Source organism: Verticillium alfalfae, genomic scaffold (genome assembly GCF_000150825.1).
Source record: "Verticillium alfalfae VaMs.102 supercont1.1 genomic scaffold, whole genome shotgun sequence".
NCBI lineage: Eukaryota > Fungi > Ascomycota > Sordariomycetes > Glomerellales > Plectosphaerellaceae > Verticillium > Verticillium alfalfae.
The window spans coordinates 4,069,273-4,085,519 of NW_003315038.1; the positions used below are offsets into that span (position 1 = coordinate 4,069,273).

Below are 16,247 nucleotides of genomic sequence, written 5' to 3' on the forward strand. Positions count from 1 at the left end.
ATGTGGGCCTGGAGCGCCCCGTAAAAGGCCGTGTAATCATGTGTCTGCACAGCAGCCATCCCGCCATTGAACACTCTGAATCGGATTGGCGCGCAAACCACTACGGAGCGAAGGTAGCGCCAATCCGACGAAGTCTCAAACCCCTCTTGACTGACGAAAAATCATGTTTGAATCTTATACTTTTCTTGTTCATCGCTGTGAAGTGGATTTGCGCAAATTTTCTAAGACGTTGTGGGATCAACTAAGCTCACGCCTTTCTGTCGATGGATGACAGACAAGGCGTGGGCGGGTCACGACTAGCTTTGACCGGGCGTTTTCCTTCAACCTTCATTCCAACTATAAGTTGAGCTGCAATCATCATCCGCATCCCATCTCAGTCTTCTTCTCGAGCTTCATGTCGGGAATAGCCTGCAAAAAGCCAACTGGAACCAACGACAGAGAGACACATATTACCCATCGACGCTACTCCTCAGCTCTCAGCCTACCGATATGACGCCAAAGACTCCGCCTCGCGGTCTCTTCGTCGCGAATGAGTCTCCCTCTGGCTCCCCAACCAGCAGCATGGCCTCAACAAAGAGTTACATCCGGGATTGGATCTCCCGAACGCCATCCTTGCTCCGGCGTTTCTCTGCACCCTCTCGGAAGGCCGCTGCGCAGCCGACTGCTATGCCCTCACCGACTATAAACCCCACCCAGCAGTCGCTGACGATGCTGGAGATCGCGGAACCCAACAGTGTGAAGATTGTGTCCAGGGCAAAAGCCGCTTGGGTCATCAGTATCCTGACTGGTGTTACTTTTGTTGGCAACATGAGCACCGGGCTTGTAACGATATCCTTGCCCACGATTGCACGGGATCTAGGACTGGCGCCGCATTTGCTCTTGTGGTATGTCTCGTGTTTTGATAAAAGATGAAAATTTCACAGTCTGAAACTGACATCGAGCTTCACAGGCCAGCATCCGTATTTCCGTAAGAAGAGTTCTGTTTTTCCCACGGCTCAGCGTTGTTCCTTCTCTTTCTGACAATACTCTCAGGCTAGCTAGCGCATGCTGCTTAGTTGTCGCTGGGGCAGTCGCCGACTTCATCGGCAACCGCAACATTAACCTGATGGGCTGCTTCTTGCTGTCTATCTTCACCACAGCAGCCGGCGTCGCCGACAATGGCATCCGCTTTATCCTCTTTCGCGCCTTCCAAGGCGTCGCCTTGTCCCTCTGCTTGCCGACCACGATCAGCATCCTGACGAACAACTTCATCGCGGGACGCCAGCGCAATGTTGGCTTCGCCTGTGTCGGTCTCAGCCAGCCCCTAGGTTTTTCTTTTGGGTTGATTCTCGGTGGCGTTGTCGTAGACACGTACTTAACCTGGCGTTTTGCCTTTTACTTCACAGCCGGTCTGATGGGGCTGCTGTTTTTGGTGAGCATCTGGCTTCTGCCGCAGGACACCCCTCGAGAGAAGTTCACCTGGCCACGATTCATACGTGAAATTGACTGGATTGGCGCCTGCCTCATATCGGCAGCACTGGGTATCACGTCCTATGTCCTTGCGTGAGTCTACCGAGGCGTTCCGTCTTCGTTCGCATGACTGATGCTTGCACAGGGTCATCACCGGCAACATGGCCAAGGCCAAGAATGCCGAGAACATTGCCATGCTATGCATTGCTGGCACATCCGCCATCTCTTTTGGATTCTGGATGCATTTCCGCGAGAAATCGGGTCGCATCGCTCTGATACCGAACTCACTGTGGCGCAAGAGAGCGTTCACCACCATCTGTCTCCTTGTCTTTCTCACGTACGCTGTGCTCAACGGCGTAGAATACTTCCTTAGTCTGTTGTGAGTAGTCCGTTTTCTTGACTTGTGTATGCTCGGATCTGACAGACTTGCAGCTTCCAAGAGGTCCAGCTGCTGTCTGCGCTCGACGCGGCCATTCGCTTCTTCCCCGAGGTGGTCGTCGGCATCCTACTCAACCTGTTCACAGGACTTTTTGTTCATAAGATCAACGCCAATCATCTCATTACGGTCTCGGCAGCCTTGACATGCGTTGCACCGCTCATAATGGCCCTCATCGATCCGGCCTGGAACTTCTGGGTCGCTGCATTCTGGGCTGCACTCTTATGCCCCTTCAGCGTCGATGGTAGGTACCCCGAACTTCGGGACACGAGCTCCTTGTGAATGCAACTGATCGTGTCATAGTCATTTTTACGGTCGCCAATCTCATCATTACGGATGCATTCTCTGAGGGCACACAAGCACTGGCAGGTGCTGTCTTTAGTACAGTCGCTCAGTTCGGGCATTCGGTTGGCTTGATGGTCATGGCAGTCACCTCGAACAGAGTTACAGCAAAGTCTTCCATCGAGAATAAGGAGTCGCCTGAAGCTATCATGGAAGGATACCGAGTGGTCTTTTGGCTTTGTTTCGGGATGCAGTTGCTGGCCTGCTTTGTTAGTGTCTGGGGACTTAGGGGCGTTGGCAAAGTTGGTCTGAAGCGGGAGTAGCACCAAGTTTTGAGCATGCTGTACAGCTCGCGATAAGAGAAAAGCAAGTCTTACGATGCAGATGAGTGTATATGTTTTCCTCGCGCACTGTTTCTTTACTTCTGTAAAATTCAGCTTGACTACCAAGTACTTGTTCGAAAACGGGAAGACTGACCGGTGAGCATCACCAATGCCGTACATCGCGACCGAAAAAGGAGAAGAAACAGCACAGTTTCTAATCAATGCACAAGAGGGTACAGTGGTTTGGCCGGCGCTCCGAAGACTTCCTTTCGCACTATCCGAAATTCTGGTTCCGGTGTGCTGTTTTTAGGCGTGCTGGTCTAGTTCGAATGCGGGGGGCCCTCGGGACCCTGCCAGCAATAATGTCCGAAGTCCGGCATGAGGCCGAGCTCTCCGCCTGGTAAGATAAATAGAAACAGCTGCAGGCTGTCCACCAACGGAATCGACATTTGAGCTATCTAGTTGTCCGACGATAAAAAGTCAAGTCATTGTCCACCATGTCCATCACTTTTTTACGTCATATCCGGCCGACAAAAGCCATTACGGCCATCGCTGCCGGTGGCATCGGTCTGGGCATTTACTCCCGCATGATGACCGGCAGTGCTCATGCTGATTCGGGAAGCCCACCAAAGGTATTCGGCAGTGGTCCTGCTTTCGTTTCATTGCCTTTAGAGAGTAGCGAAGTTGTCAATCACAACACCAAGCGTCTCCGTTTCAGGTTACCGGACGAAAACGCGGTCAGTGGGCTAGCTCTCACCTGTAAGCAAGAATCAGAATCATGTTGAGTAAACGAACTCTAACGGTTCCTCAGCCGCCGTTTTGACCATGTCATGGCCAAAAGGCCGATGGTTCCCAGTAGCAAGACCATATACACCAATCAGTCCATCAGGTATGGCCTTTTACAGCGCCGTCTAAGCAAGGCTCATACTCACAATGGCGCAGATCAACCTGGGACTTTGGACTTGCTTGTAAAGCTGTATCCAGACGGAAAGCAGAGCACGCACCTGCACTCATTATCGCCTGGCGAAACACTCCTCTTCGCTGCTGCGCTCAAAGGCCCCGCATGGAAGCCAAATGCCGTTCCCCACGTCACGCTGATTGCTGGCGGGGCTGGCATTACCCCGATCTATCAGCTAGCCCAGGGGATTCTGCGGAATCCTGAAGACAAGACAAGAATCACGCTCGTGTTCGGCATCAATACGGATGTGGATGCCCTGTTGAAAACCGAGTTTGACGCCTTCGAGAAGGAGTTTCCCGGTCGGTTTGAAGCCATCTACACCGTGAGCCGGCCGGAGGCGGGCTCTCTACTCCGACAGGGTCATGTCACGAAGGCGCTTCTTGAACAAGTTGCACCCAATCCCACCAAGCAAGACACCAAGGTCTTTGTTTGCGGGCCACCGGCGATGGAGGCGACGTTGGTTGGCTCGAGGGGTTCACCAGGTGTTTTGGAACAGTTGGGATATCGAAAGGATCAGATTCACACTTTCTGAGGAGAACCCACGACAATTGCTTACGAGGAATCTTGTGCGTGTTGTTGAAATTCATCGCAGCAGAGTATGAGCCCCGGGCGTGTTTCCACTAGACAAGCACTTGCCAGAGATTGTAAGTGCCGTTTTCTGACGTACAATACTAGACATAGAGCACTACACAGCACAGGAGGTTCTGGGGTCATCGTTTGGAATTGATGTCTGTCGCTCTGTCCTCGAAGTCTTCCCTCTCAATCAAGATTTCTGACTAAGGTCTAACCGAAGATCTTGAGGCTGTCCTATGGCTCCCTTCGGATGTCGTACTTGAAAGCCTTCCGCATGCTAACTCATCTACATCAACGCCTCAAGTGCGGGTATTTTTTGTTGACATGTACAAAGGTAAAAGCAAGAAGTAATGGGGATGCCCAAGCCCGTTGGGCTCGGCGCCGAACCTCGTTCTTGTGGCATGACAATGCCTGGCTGTTACATATTTATTCCTCTCCCGACCATTCGTCGTCATTACCACTTGGGTATTCTTGGTCCTCATATTCATGGTCAGAACCGTCATCGTCGCCTGACTCGGAGCCAGAAGACTCATGAGAACTTTGCTTCTCAAATTCTTCCTCTGCTTCTATTTCATCGTCTCCAGATTCAGATTCAGAGGACCCAGTATCTTCATGCGACTCTTCGCTGTCAGAGCCAGGTGAAGGCTTCTGCCCTTCATATGGAACGAAATCTTGATCCTCTTCATATGCAATAGGCGCCCCATATTCATGACTGTTGTATCTTGTCTCGTCATATGGCCTGTGAGCAAGTCCGATAGGGGCCTCTGCAGCTTCGGGTTCGGAATCAGAACCTTCTTGGACATGTCAGAATTATGTCGCGACCATTTCATGTGGGACGAATCATGACAAACAACGTACCCAAAGCGTTGACAAGGAGAGCTCCGCCCACTGCTCCAACAGCCAAGCCGCCGGCGACACCCAGGAGAGCACCGCCGTATCCACTGCCTTGGCGCTTTTCTGCCAGGTCAGGCCTATGCTGTTCTAGGCCGTGAAACCTTCGGCATAGGACGCGCCACCATGTTGGCCGGATCGGTAGTCTTGGACAGGGGCCTGTCCATACAGGGAGGCATTCTGCCCATAGTGGTGTCCAGCATAGTAGCCCAGCTGCTTCGCCAGCGCCAGAATGAGCGTTGTACACCTGGTCCTTCGAAGCATGCTGCGAACCGCCGTACCCTCCTCCATCATCATCAGACTTTCTGGGAGACTCCCATTGGGATGTGCCTGTTGTCTCGTCCACGTAGTACCATCTCCCATGCCGCTCGTCGAAGCGCTTGATCCAGCCGTCAGGCAGCGCCGGCGAGCGGGGACGATCGCCGCGGCCACCAAAGTCAGACTGCTGGGGGTGATATTCATCTGCCGACGGCGGGGCGGCGTATGCGCTCTCTTGAACACAGGCCCTTGCCGGGTCACTTGAGCTGTAGCCCTCGTGGGACCGTTTGTATTCGGCCTGACCTCGCTGGGGGCCGCTGGGGTAGCCTGTCGGTGGGGCGCCATCATAGCCGCTCTCGTAAGCGGCGGTCTGGGTGTAGCCGTAGTCTCTGGGCCCTGGAGTCGCGAAAATCAGCCTGGGGAAGACGGGCGAGAGGTGCTGGGCTGCATGCGGCGACTGAAATTGTCATGAGACATCAGGGGTCCAGCCTGGGAACCTACCTGTGTAGCCTTCGTGATCATCCGACTCTTGGGTGCTGAGACCGCCAAACTTGGCGGCCAGGTCGAAGAGAGACATGTCAAAGGAAAGTGAGCGGTCAGGACCGCCCGAGTTGAGACCTTGAGGAGATGAACGTGGTGCTTGGAAAATCGTGTCGCGAAAAAAGATCATCGTGGGCGGGGTGAAAGAGGCCTCACCCCCGCGTGCTTGTCCCTTGGCGGGAGTGAGAAGACGATAGGAGGAAAGAGGCTTGCAGCTGCCTCGTCGGCTACGTGCAGGTGAGCTGCACACGAGATTGGTGTGAGAGATCTGTGGATAGGTTTTCGGCGATGGACGAAGGCCACATCAGGGGCAAGGAGCAGGTGCCAGCGAAGAGGTGCATGATCGATTCTGACATGACCATGGCTGGTGGGGTCTTGGACTACATTGCCATGTGAGGGGCATTGCGTGATGTTCTCGCCGAGCACAATAATGCTGTGTGGGATGTGCATCCGCGATAGCTACCTGAAGGATCTTGAAGCACTTGCTGATTGATGCCTGTAGTTCGACTTCACGTCATGTCAGCAGGTGTCATCCATCTAAGGTACTCGCCTGTTTGGTGATGCGGGGATAGGAGCGGGAAGGTGCCCCACCGTCCATTTTTGATGGGGCCAACATTGTATGTACCCTTCCAGCCTGTGTGACAACATTCCAGAGCGTAATTGAACATATCAACAGAGAAGTGCTCAACTGCTTGGAAGGCTTTAACGTTCTGAAGTCGCCTGAACACGAGCAGAGGTCCTGGTCTTGAAAGACCTTAAGACCATCGGGTTCTGCCCGGGTCCGATACATGGATGTCCGATGAAGTAAGCGGCCTCCACATGAATGAAGCAGCCAGGGTCGCTTCGAGTGCACTCCTTCTACACACTTCGACATGATTATCACATCACTGCCATATCATCGGCACAACTATTCGCCCAATTTCCCCATCGAACCACAGAGTTCTCGAGAAGGCGATCAATTCTTCATCAGGACGATGGTTTATCAGGATGATGAAAGTCGTTCACAGCCCCCCCTGTTGTGGCAGCAGCGAGCTGCTTGGCGACAATGGCGTCATGTCTGGAATGCCCAATTTCGATTTCGAAGGTACGAAAGCGAATCCGCGCACAATCAAACCACCACCACGTGGCTCGCTTCGCACAACATCCACTGGGAAGAGAAAAAAAGTCACCTACTTTGTCGTCGATCACCCACTGCCACGACCGCGACTAGAAGATCGGGTCTTTCGACCGCGTATGTCCCCGAAACGCACCTGATTCGGCATCCATGGACCAGGGACTTGGCACCGGGCCGCTCGTCGGCCGTGTCGGCCTTGCAACAGACAAATATCGCTGTTGCTACGGGTAGACAATGCCTCGGTGCCCATGATGGACCACGCCAATCGGTGACGTGAAGAGTCGGCTTAACATTGCACCTGCTTGGAGAAGGGACCGGGCGGTCGGAGTCCTTCACTGGCCGTTCCCTTGCAATCGGAAACCCCGTCAGAAGCTGACATGAAGTGTTCTTAGAGGAGGGTCTGGCAGTTGCGCATCGCCTGTGAAGAGGGGCGATCTACGCGGGCCTCGGTTGCTTCCGGCGCTCCGACTCCGACACCACTGACTCGACGTCAGGTAAGGCCATGATATCACCTGGTCCACGCAACACCTCAGCCCTTTTCTGGCCTTACCTGGCCCTGCCATGGATTGTTAGCCTGGAAGAAGGGGGCTAATAAGCCACATCGCACATCAACAATACCCTAAGCACAAATGAGTACGACGAGAAAATACGTGCCCAGCCGGTTGGTGCATTCTCAGTTCGAATGTCAGCAACGACGTTGTTGGATGGACGCCATCCGCCAATCCTGATCCGAGCTTACTGATGGCCTCCCCTGTGATACTTCAAGAGGCGCCCGTCCATTCTGCAAGCTGGAAGCATTTCACCTGGTGCAGACATCGACAGGTGCTGTCTCAGCAGCGTAATACGTCAACATTGGGCGGTGGGTTATTGCCCGACTTTTGCTGGCCCCAATGCTCCGACCCACCAAAACCCACCAAACCCACCGCAACTGAGCCTTGCTGGAGCTGCGCTGGGGTCTGTCCGGGAAACCCTGCTAAACTGTTCCAGACCTAGCCAAGTTTCTAAGACACAACCACAACGCACTTACTCGACGCTTTCGGTATGCACCAGCACCCCGAGCCTGAACTCAATACTGCCAGGTACGCGCCGGCTATGGGCCGCCGCTCAAAAAATTGCACTCTGAGCTGCCTTAGCTACTGAGCTGGATGCAGGGTGACGACATGTTCGGCGCTCGCCTGCTCTCCGCAATGTCCTAGCGCGCGTTGTGGTCTACGGCGGCCATCCCAACACTGAGCAGAACGGAGGCCCGGGGTGTTCTGTCGGCATGTTATGTTGGTCAATACACGGCGTACTCTAGAGTCCGCAAACAACGGAACGATGGGCTCATTCCAATCGGCTTCCAGGGAGTTCCCGAGCCTCTTGGTGCCGTACTTTATCTATGCAGCTCGTCCCCAATCTGGATCAACTGTCCCTTCACTATTCCCAATCATATTTTGCTCTTGACTTTGTCTGTTTGCCGAGGAAGGCTTCAGTTGACACTCACACCACTCACATCAAAGTCGCCGAGACAACCATCAACACATCTATTCGTTAGCGCACCGTCATCTTCACGATGAACGGGCACTCGCCAGCTGCTGATCCGTCTCGCGAGGAGTCGCCCATCCGCGATACGGACCAGTACTCGCCCACCGAGACTGCCTTTGCGCCCATCACTTCTTCTAGCCGGCATCACCACAAACACTCCGAGAGTGACGCAACATATGGAGAAGACAATGGACTTCAACGCCGGGATTCTACCCTCATCATGGAGGAGGGTGACCGCAGGGAACTGCGCAGGATCGCCACGGCCATGTCGCAACGTCGCCGGCAATCCTTGGCGTCCTTGCCAGAGGGACAGGTCCCTGACTCCTTTGACAGTGACAGCGATCCGTCCATGGACCCTACAAGCAAGTCTTTTGACCTGAAGAAGTGGCTGCAGAACACCATCGAAGCTTTGCGACAAGAGGGTATCAGCTTGAAGTCGGCCGGCGTCGCGTTCAAGGACCTGAGTGTCTCGGGTACCGGAGACGCCTTGCAGCTTCAGCAAACGGTCGCCTCTGTGCTCCAAGCTCCCCTCAAACTGGGAGAGCACTTCAGTTTCGGCAAGAAGGAACCGAAGCCCATCCTCCGCAGCTTCAATGGCCTGCTCAACACCGGCGAGCTTCTCATCGTGCTTGGCAGGCCTGGCTCTGGCTGTAGCACTTTACTCAAGACCATCACAGGCCAGCTCCATGGTCTCCACATGGACGAGAAGTCCGTCGTGCACTACAACGGCATTCCGCAGAAGGAGATGATGAAAGAGTTCAAGGGTGAAACAACCTACAACCAAGAGGTGAGAACCGTCTCGTCCTGCCTGCTTGAGAAGTACTGACTCGATTTCTTTTCAGGTCGACAAGCACTTTCCTCACTTGACTGTCGGCCAAACCCTTGAGTTTGCTGCTGCCGTGCGCACACCGTCGAACCGCATCCACAGGATGTCCCGCGAGGAATACCACAAGAGAAGCGCTCAGATTGTCATGGCAGTCTGTGGTCTGAGCCACACCTACAACACCAAGGTTGGCAATGACTTCATCCGCGGTGTTTCGGGTGGCGAGAGGAAGCGTGTCAGTATCGCCGAAATGATGCTTGCTGGCTCTCCTATGGCGGCGTGGGACAACAGCACCCGTGGCCTTGATTCCGCAACAGCCCTCAAGTTCGTACAGTCTTTGAGGCTCGCTGCCGACTTTTCCGGCTCCGCCCACGCTGTGGCAATTTACCAAGCCAGCCAGGCCATCTATGATCTTTTTGACAAAGCTGTCGTTCTCTATGAGGGTCGCGAGATTTTCTTTGGCCGTGCCAGCGAGGCCAAGGCGTACTTTGAGCGGATGGGCTGGCATTGCCCCCAACGCCAGACTACTGGCGACTTCCTTACATCTGTGACCAACCCACAAGAGCGTCAGGCGCGCAACGGCATGGAGAACAAGGTGCCGCGTACCTCGGATGAGTTCGAGCGGTACTGGCTCGCATCTCCCGAGTTCGAGGCTCTTCGTCACGAGATCGAAGAGCATCAACAAGAGTTCCCAATTGATGCCCACGGCCAAACCATTTCTGAGATGCGCGAGAAGAAGAATATCAGACAGTCGAGGCACGTCCGCCCCAAGTCACCCTATACAGTCAGTCTGGCCATGCAGGTCAAACTCACGACGAGACGAGCCTACCAGCGTATCTGGAATGACATTTCGGCGACTGCAAGCCATGCAGTCATGCAGCTCGTCATGGCTCTCATTATTGGTTCCGTCTTTCACCAGAATCCAGATACAACGGCAGGTCTCTTTGGCAAGGGATCCGTTCTCTTCCAAGCCATCCTGATCAGCGCTCTCTCTGCCATCTCTGAAATTAACAACCTGTACTCTCAACGCCCGATCGTCGAAAAGCACGCCTCGTATGCCTTCTATCATCCCGCAGCAGAAGCTATAGCTGGAATCGTCTCCGATATACCGATCAAGTTCATCACTTCGACCGTGTTTAACGTCGTTCTCTACTTTCTGGCCGGCTTGAGAGCGGAACCTGGACAGTTCTTCCTCTTCTTCCTGATCACGTACATCTCCACCTTCGTTATGAGCGCCATTTTCCGGACTCTCGCGGCTGTCACCAAGACCGTCTCACAAGCTATGATGTTGGCTGGTGTCATGGTCTTGGCACTAGTCATCTACACCGGTTTCGTTATTACTGTCCCGCAAATGCACCCCTGGTTCGGTTGGATCCGCTGGATCAACCCAATCTTCTACGCTTTCGAAATCCTGATCGCCAATGAGTTCCATGGCCAGAACTACGAGTGTGACACCATTGTTCCGCCTTATTCGCCGCCCGTTGGAGACTCTTGGATCTGCACGACTGTGGGTTCCGTCCCTGGACAGCGAACTGTGAGTGGTGACGCCTTCATGGAGACAAACTACCACTACTATTACTCCCACGTTTGGCGCAACTTTGGTATTCTCATTGGCTTCTTGATCTTTTTCATGATTGTCTACTTCGCAGCCACCGAGCTCAACTCGACGACGAGCAGCTCTGCCGAGGTTCTTGTATTCCAGCGCGGCCATGTTCCCAGCCACCTCAAGGACGGAGTCGACCGCGGCGCCGCTAATGAGGAGATGGCTGCCAAGGCTGCGTCTAAGGAGGAAGTTGGTGCCAACGTTGGATCGATTGAGCCTCAAAAGGATATCTTTACTTGGAGAGACGTGTCTTATGACATTGAGATCAAGGGCCAAGGGCGCCGGCTTCTCAACGAAGTTTCTGGATGGGTCAAGCCAGGCACATTGACTGCCCTGATGGGTGTTTCGGGTGCTGGCAAGACAACTCTTCTCGACGTCTTGGCCCAGAGAACTACCATGGGCGTTATTACTGGCGACATGTTTGTCAATGGAAAGCCTTTGGATGCCAGCTTCCAGCGCAAGACGGGTTATGTTCAGCAGCAAGGTAAGTTTTGCGTGACTCCAAGTATCTCATTCCTTACTGACTAGTGTAGATCTCCATCTTCAGACGTCCACTGTTCGTGAGAGCTTGCAGTTCAGTGCTGAGCTTCGCCAGCCCAAGACCGTGAGCAAGGCTGAGAAGCATGCCTTTGTCGAGGAAGTCATTGACATGCTCAACATGCGCGACTTTGCTGACGCCGTTGTCGGTATTCCCGGCGAGGGTCTCAATGTTGAACAGCGCAAGCTCCTTACCATTGGTGTCGAGCTCGCAGCGAAGCCTAAACTTCTTCTCTTCCTTGACGAACCTACGAGCGGTCTCGACTCTCAGAGCTCTTGGGCCATTTGTGCGTTCCTGCGCAAGCTCGCAGATGCGGGTCAGGCTGTCTTGTGTACTGTGCATCAGCCTAGTGCTATTCTGTTCCAGCAGTTCGATCGCTTGCTTTTCCTGGCAGCTGGCGGCAAGACGGTCTACTTTGGCAACATTGGAGAGAACTCGCACACGCTCCTTGATTACTTCGAGACCAATGGCGCTCGCAAGTGCCACGACGACGAGAACCCGGCTGAGTACATGCTTGAAATCGTCAACAACGGAACAAACCCCAAGGGCGAAGACTGGCACAGCGTCTGGAACGGAAGCCCAGAGCGTCAAAGCGTCCGAGACGAGCTTGAACGCATCCATGCCGAGAAGGTTGCCGAACCAGTGGCTGGCGAGCACGAGGCTGGTGCTCACTCTGAATTCGCCATGCCGTTCACCGCTCAGCTCGTTGCCGTGACGCATCGCGTCTTTCAACAATACTGGCGTATGCCCAGTTACGTCTTCTCCAAGTTTATCCTCGGAACTGCCGCTGGTCTTTTCATCGGTTTCTCTTTCTATGGCGCTGAGGGATCCCTCGCTGGCATGCAAAACGTCATTTTCGGCGTTTTCATGGTCATCACCATCTTCTCCACCCTCGTCCAACAGATTCAGCCTCACTTCCTGACCCAGCGCGCTCTCTACGAAGTCCGCGAACGTCCTAGCAAGGCCTACTCTTGGAAGGCCTTCATGCTTGCCAACGTCGTCGTCGAGATTCCCTACCAGATCGTGACGGCTATTCTGATCTACGCTTGCTTCTACTACCCCATCATTGGCGTCCAATCCTCCGCACGTCAGGGTCTTGTCTTGCTTTTCTGCATCCAGCTCTTCCTCTATGCGAGCTCGTTCGCACAGATGACCATCGCCGCCTTCCCGGATGCCCTGACTGCTTCCGCGGTTGTCACCCTCTTAGTTCTGATGAGCTTGACATTCTGCGGTGTTTTGCAGACGCCCGACAACCTTCCTGGATTCTGGATTTTTATGTACCGTGTCTCGCCCTTCACTTACTGGGTGAGCGGTATTGTCTCAACGCAGCTACACGATCGCCCCGTCACGTGTTCGCAAGAGGAGGTATCTATTTTCAGCCCGCCTTCCGGTCAGACGTGCGGCGAGTATCTCCAGGCCTTCCTCGAGCAGGCCCCCGGCGTGCTGCAGAACCCTAACGACACTGAGTCTTGCCGCTACTGCTCACTCAGCGTGGCTGACCAGTATCTTGCTGGCAGCAGGATTTTCTACTCTGAAAGGTGGCGCAACTTTGGCATCATGTGGGCCTTCATCCTCTTCAACATTTTCGTTGCTGTTGTGTCATACTGGGCATTCCGCGTCAAGAAGTGGAATGTGAAGAAGCCCAAGAAGGCTTGAAGGGATGATTCGTGATGGAGTCTCTTTCGCACGTTTCTTTGTGTATTCTTGATACAACCCATTTAATAGTGGTAGAGGTAGTACTGCTACGTACGAGGTCTTTTTACTTGCAGGGCGTTCCGGATATGGTTTGTCATCATATTTCTAATTCACTTTGTGTTCAACAAACTCTTGGAAGTCGGCTACTTTGATGTATTATGGCCACTCACACGACAACGAAGCAGGCATCAAGCCCAACATTTTTGACCGGATATTAGTCGTCTATATTGATTGCATCTAGTTCTTTGTACATCTTTTGTTTAATCTCAGCACTCGCCCAAGCCATGTCCACACCGTTTCTCGCCAACTGAACCATCTCCGCCTTACTCATACTACAAAAGGTATACACCTTTTGCATGTTCCCATCGATCCATACATCATGCATGTACACAGGGTCATCGCTGTTGATGCAAACCTTGACGCCGCCGTCCACCAGTTGTCGTATTCTCGGGAACAACACCTCTGTCGCCGTTCGCCGGTGGTATGCATGCGGACACAGCGTCAGCCCGATAGCCCTGTCCACAAGACCGGTCATCAATCTCTCGTCGTCAGCAGCATCGAGCCCATGGTCGATCCGCTCCGCGCCCCGACCATCACACACATCGAATATGGCCTCGGAAACATGAACGTGGGTGTCTTTCTGCCCAAAATCGCAATGCATCGTGACACGCAGCCCATCCGCCCTGGCACGGCGAAACCCTTCCTCGAACAGCAGCGGCGGCCGCTCATAAGCGTTGCTCGCGAGCCCGACGGCGTGGAACAGACCCATGCCCCCCTCGACCGCGCCTGCGGCCCACGGGCGCGCGGCTTCGTAGGCGGCTAGCCCCTCGTCGACGGGCCGGTCGCGGATGAAGCAGTAGATCCAGTTGGAGCGGACGCCGTATTTTGCCGCGCCCTCCCGCTGGGCGCGCAGGTAGCCGTTCATGACCGTCTCTGAGGCGACGCCGCGAACGGTGTGGCCCTGGGTGTCGAAGAAGGGCTCGGCGTAGCGGACGTTCATGGCGGCGCAGCGGGCGAGGTACGACATGGCCAGGTCGTAAAAGTCATCTTCCGTCACGAGGACCGCGCAGCCTGCGGCGAAGGCTTCGAGGAAGGTTGGGATGCCGGGCGTGCGGCCTGTGAGCTCGGGGCGGTGGGTCAGGGAGACGGCATATGAGGCGAGCAGGGCCTCGTAGGTTGGATAGGGGAGGGAGATGTTGTTACTTTTGGCGAGGGACCAGCGGAGGGAAGGCAGGAGGGTGCCCTCGATGTGGACGTGGAGCTCAACCTTGAGGAGGGAGGCGATGAAGGGGGATATTGCGAGGCCGTCCATGATGATGTGGCGGCGTTCGGACAATTTCAAGGAATAGTGTGACTTTGGGAAACGTAAACTATGTGAGGTACACATATCTTGAGTCAAGTTCAAGACGTCTTGTTTCCTTTCCAAAAGAAGCTCTCGATCTTATCTACGATCGACAACTTTGTCGGGCCCGCCCCGACGCTGTCGGCTCCAACCGCACTGCATGGCAGCGTCGTCTTGTGGCAAAGATAATCGCAGGTGATAGCGAGCGACATGGTGATAGCGAATGACATGTCGCTCGACTTGCGGGCAATCACAGGCGAAAGCACCATGCCTATCGGCCGACAGCGGAGTCTAGAGCCCTCGGTCGGAGTAATTGACGGTGATCGACATTATCAATGGCTGAAGAGATGGAGCGCACCCTAATCGACCTTACAGGCGCCAGATCCTTCCTCCACAATAGACGATAGACCACGTGTGTACCCCGAGAAAACCGGAGCCGCGATTGCCATAGGGCCAGGGAAAGATATCTCCATGCAACATATCATCTTGGCGATACTATCGTGCTGGTTTTTAAGAGCGACGGAACCCGGTGCTGCGTGTCTCGTGCCGATCTCTGGCTTGTTGGCACCTGTATTTGTAGATCAGAGCTGGTGTCTCTGGCAGCTTAAAAGGTTGGGCCTGACCCCGCGTTTGTTCTCCTTGCAACAGCTTCTTTCGACCATCAGCACTCTAACGCGACTTTGATAACGACAGAGGTCATGGATTCGTCCGCCGATGATACGAGGCCAGGAGAGGAGCCTGAAGAGCAGCGTCAGCATGTCGATGCCACCATGGCGAAGCGCGTGGTGCGCAAAATTGATCGCTTTATCATCCCTGTTCTATTCGTCACCTACATGTTCAACTTCATGGATCGCACCATCTTGTCGAGTGCTTCTGTTTTTGGTCTCAGAGAAGACACTGTTTGTGTTCCTTTCTTGAGCTGTGCAGCTCATAATGCTCATTTCACGACTGACAAATGATAGAATTTGAGGGGTCAGCAATACAGCTGGGTCTCGAGCATGTTCTACTTTGGCTACTTTGCCTGGACGTACCCAACTTCGCTTCTCATTACTCGTCTGCCGGTGGCCAAGTACCTGACCGTCAATGCTCTCTTCTGGGGCACTGTCGTGGTGGTGACAGCAGCATGCACCAGTTTTGGCGGCCTTCTCGCGGTCCGCTTCTTGCTGGGTATCGCTGAGGCGACCTTGACTCCAGCCTTTATGTTCCTCACATCAACCTGGTATACTCGCGACGAGATCCCCTTCCGTACAGGGATCTGGTTTGCTGGCAACTCCGTCGGTGGACTTGTTGGTAGTCTTCTTGCCTTTGGCGCTGGTCACATTAGCCCAGACAATGTCGTCGGTCCCTGGCGTGCCATGTACCTCATCCTCGGTCTCGGCACTTTCGTCTGGTCGTTTGCTATTTTCACGTTTCTCCCCGATCGCATCTCTAACGCTCGTTTCTTGAACGCCGAGGAACGTCAATTTGCCGCAGGCCGTGTCGTCGTTGCCGGTACAGGCAGCACAGAGAAGACGAATTGGCGCCTGGACCAGGTCAAAGAATGCCTCGTCGATCCCAAGACGTGGCTCATCTTTGCCCTCGAGGTGACCACGCAGATCCCCAACGGTGGCACTCAAAACTTCGCCAACCTTGTCATCCGGTCCTTCGGCTTCACAAGTCTGCAGTCGACTCTCATAAATATCCCCTATTCGATGCTAGCTGCATCGGTCATCGCCGGCACCGGTTGGCTTGCCGGCCGCTACCGCACAATGAACTGCCTCCTCATCGTCTGCGTCGTTTCTCCTTGTATAATCGGTTCCGCCATGATCTACCGCCGCGAGCACATCAGCCCTAGCGGCGTCCATCTCTTCGCCTACTTTCTCACTCGCTTCCGGGCCTGGTGCTATGCCCCTCAACCT

At 54.2% G+C, this 16,247-nt stretch overlaps 6 protein-coding genes across 6 annotated transcripts in view; 4 read left to right on the forward strand and 2 right to left on the reverse strand.

Annotated features, from left to right (window-relative positions):
• Positions 1 to 489: 489 nt before the first annotated feature.
• On the forward strand, positions 490 to 2,490 carry VDBG_01233 (integral membrane protein; the record flags this gene model as incomplete). The annotated part of the gene is made up of 5 exons (XM_003009504.1): positions 490 to 884; positions 1,231 to 1,542; positions 1,595 to 1,828; positions 1,882 to 2,129; positions 2,189 to 2,490. 5 exons carry the CDS (start codon positions 490 to 492, stop codon positions 2,488 to 2,490), a joined length of 1,491 nt encoding a protein of 496 aa, XP_003009550.1.
• Positions 2,491 to 2,987: 497 nt separating this feature from the next.
• On the forward strand, positions 2,988 to 3,980 carry VDBG_01234 (NADH-cytochrome b5 reductase; the record flags this gene model as incomplete). The annotated part of the gene is made up of 3 exons (XM_003009505.1): positions 2,988 to 3,249; positions 3,302 to 3,379; positions 3,475 to 3,980. The coding sequence occupies 3 exons, from the start codon at positions 2,988 to 2,990 to the stop codon at positions 3,978 to 3,980; spliced, it is 846 nt and encodes a 281-aa protein (XP_003009551.1).
• A 467-nt stretch (positions 3,981 to 4,447) lies between these two features.
• VDBG_01235 (predicted protein) lies at positions 4,448 to 5,840 on the reverse strand (the record flags this gene model as incomplete). Its single annotated transcript, XM_003009506.1, has 3 exons — positions 4,448 to 4,815; positions 4,880 to 5,566; positions 5,672 to 5,840. The coding sequence occupies 3 exons, from the start codon at positions 5,838 to 5,840 to the stop codon at positions 4,448 to 4,450; spliced, it is 1,224 nt and encodes a 407-aa protein (XP_003009552.1).
• A 2,536-nt stretch (positions 5,841 to 8,376) lies between these two features.
• VDBG_01236 (multidrug resistance protein CDR1) lies at positions 8,377 to 12,968 on the forward strand (the record flags this gene model as incomplete). The annotated part of the gene is made up of 3 exons (XM_003009507.1): positions 8,377 to 9,135; positions 9,191 to 11,258; positions 11,308 to 12,968. The coding sequence occupies 3 exons, from the start codon at positions 8,377 to 8,379 to the stop codon at positions 12,966 to 12,968; spliced, it is 4,488 nt and encodes a 1,495-aa protein (XP_003009553.1).
• A 253-nt stretch (positions 12,969 to 13,221) lies between these two features.
• On the reverse strand, positions 13,222 to 14,319 carry VDBG_01237 (adenosine deaminase; the record flags this gene model as incomplete). Its single annotated transcript, XM_003009508.1, has 1 exon — positions 13,222 to 14,319. One exon carries the CDS (start codon positions 14,317 to 14,319, stop codon positions 13,222 to 13,224), a length of 1,098 nt encoding a protein of 365 aa, XP_003009554.1.
• A 728-nt stretch (positions 14,320 to 15,047) lies between these two features.
• The window catches only part of VDBG_01238 (allantoate permease), a gene marked incomplete at both ends in the record, with an annotated part of 1,926 nt that continues 726 nt past the window's right edge, over positions 15,048 to 16,247 (forward strand). Inside the window, 2 exons of the mRNA XM_003009509.1 lie at positions 15,048 to 15,248; positions 15,312 to 16,187. Coding sequence (XP_003009555.1) covers positions 15,048 to 15,248; positions 15,312 to 16,187 — 1,077 coding nt within the window. The remainder of the gene's footprint in view (positions 15,249 to 15,311; positions 16,188 to 16,247) is intronic.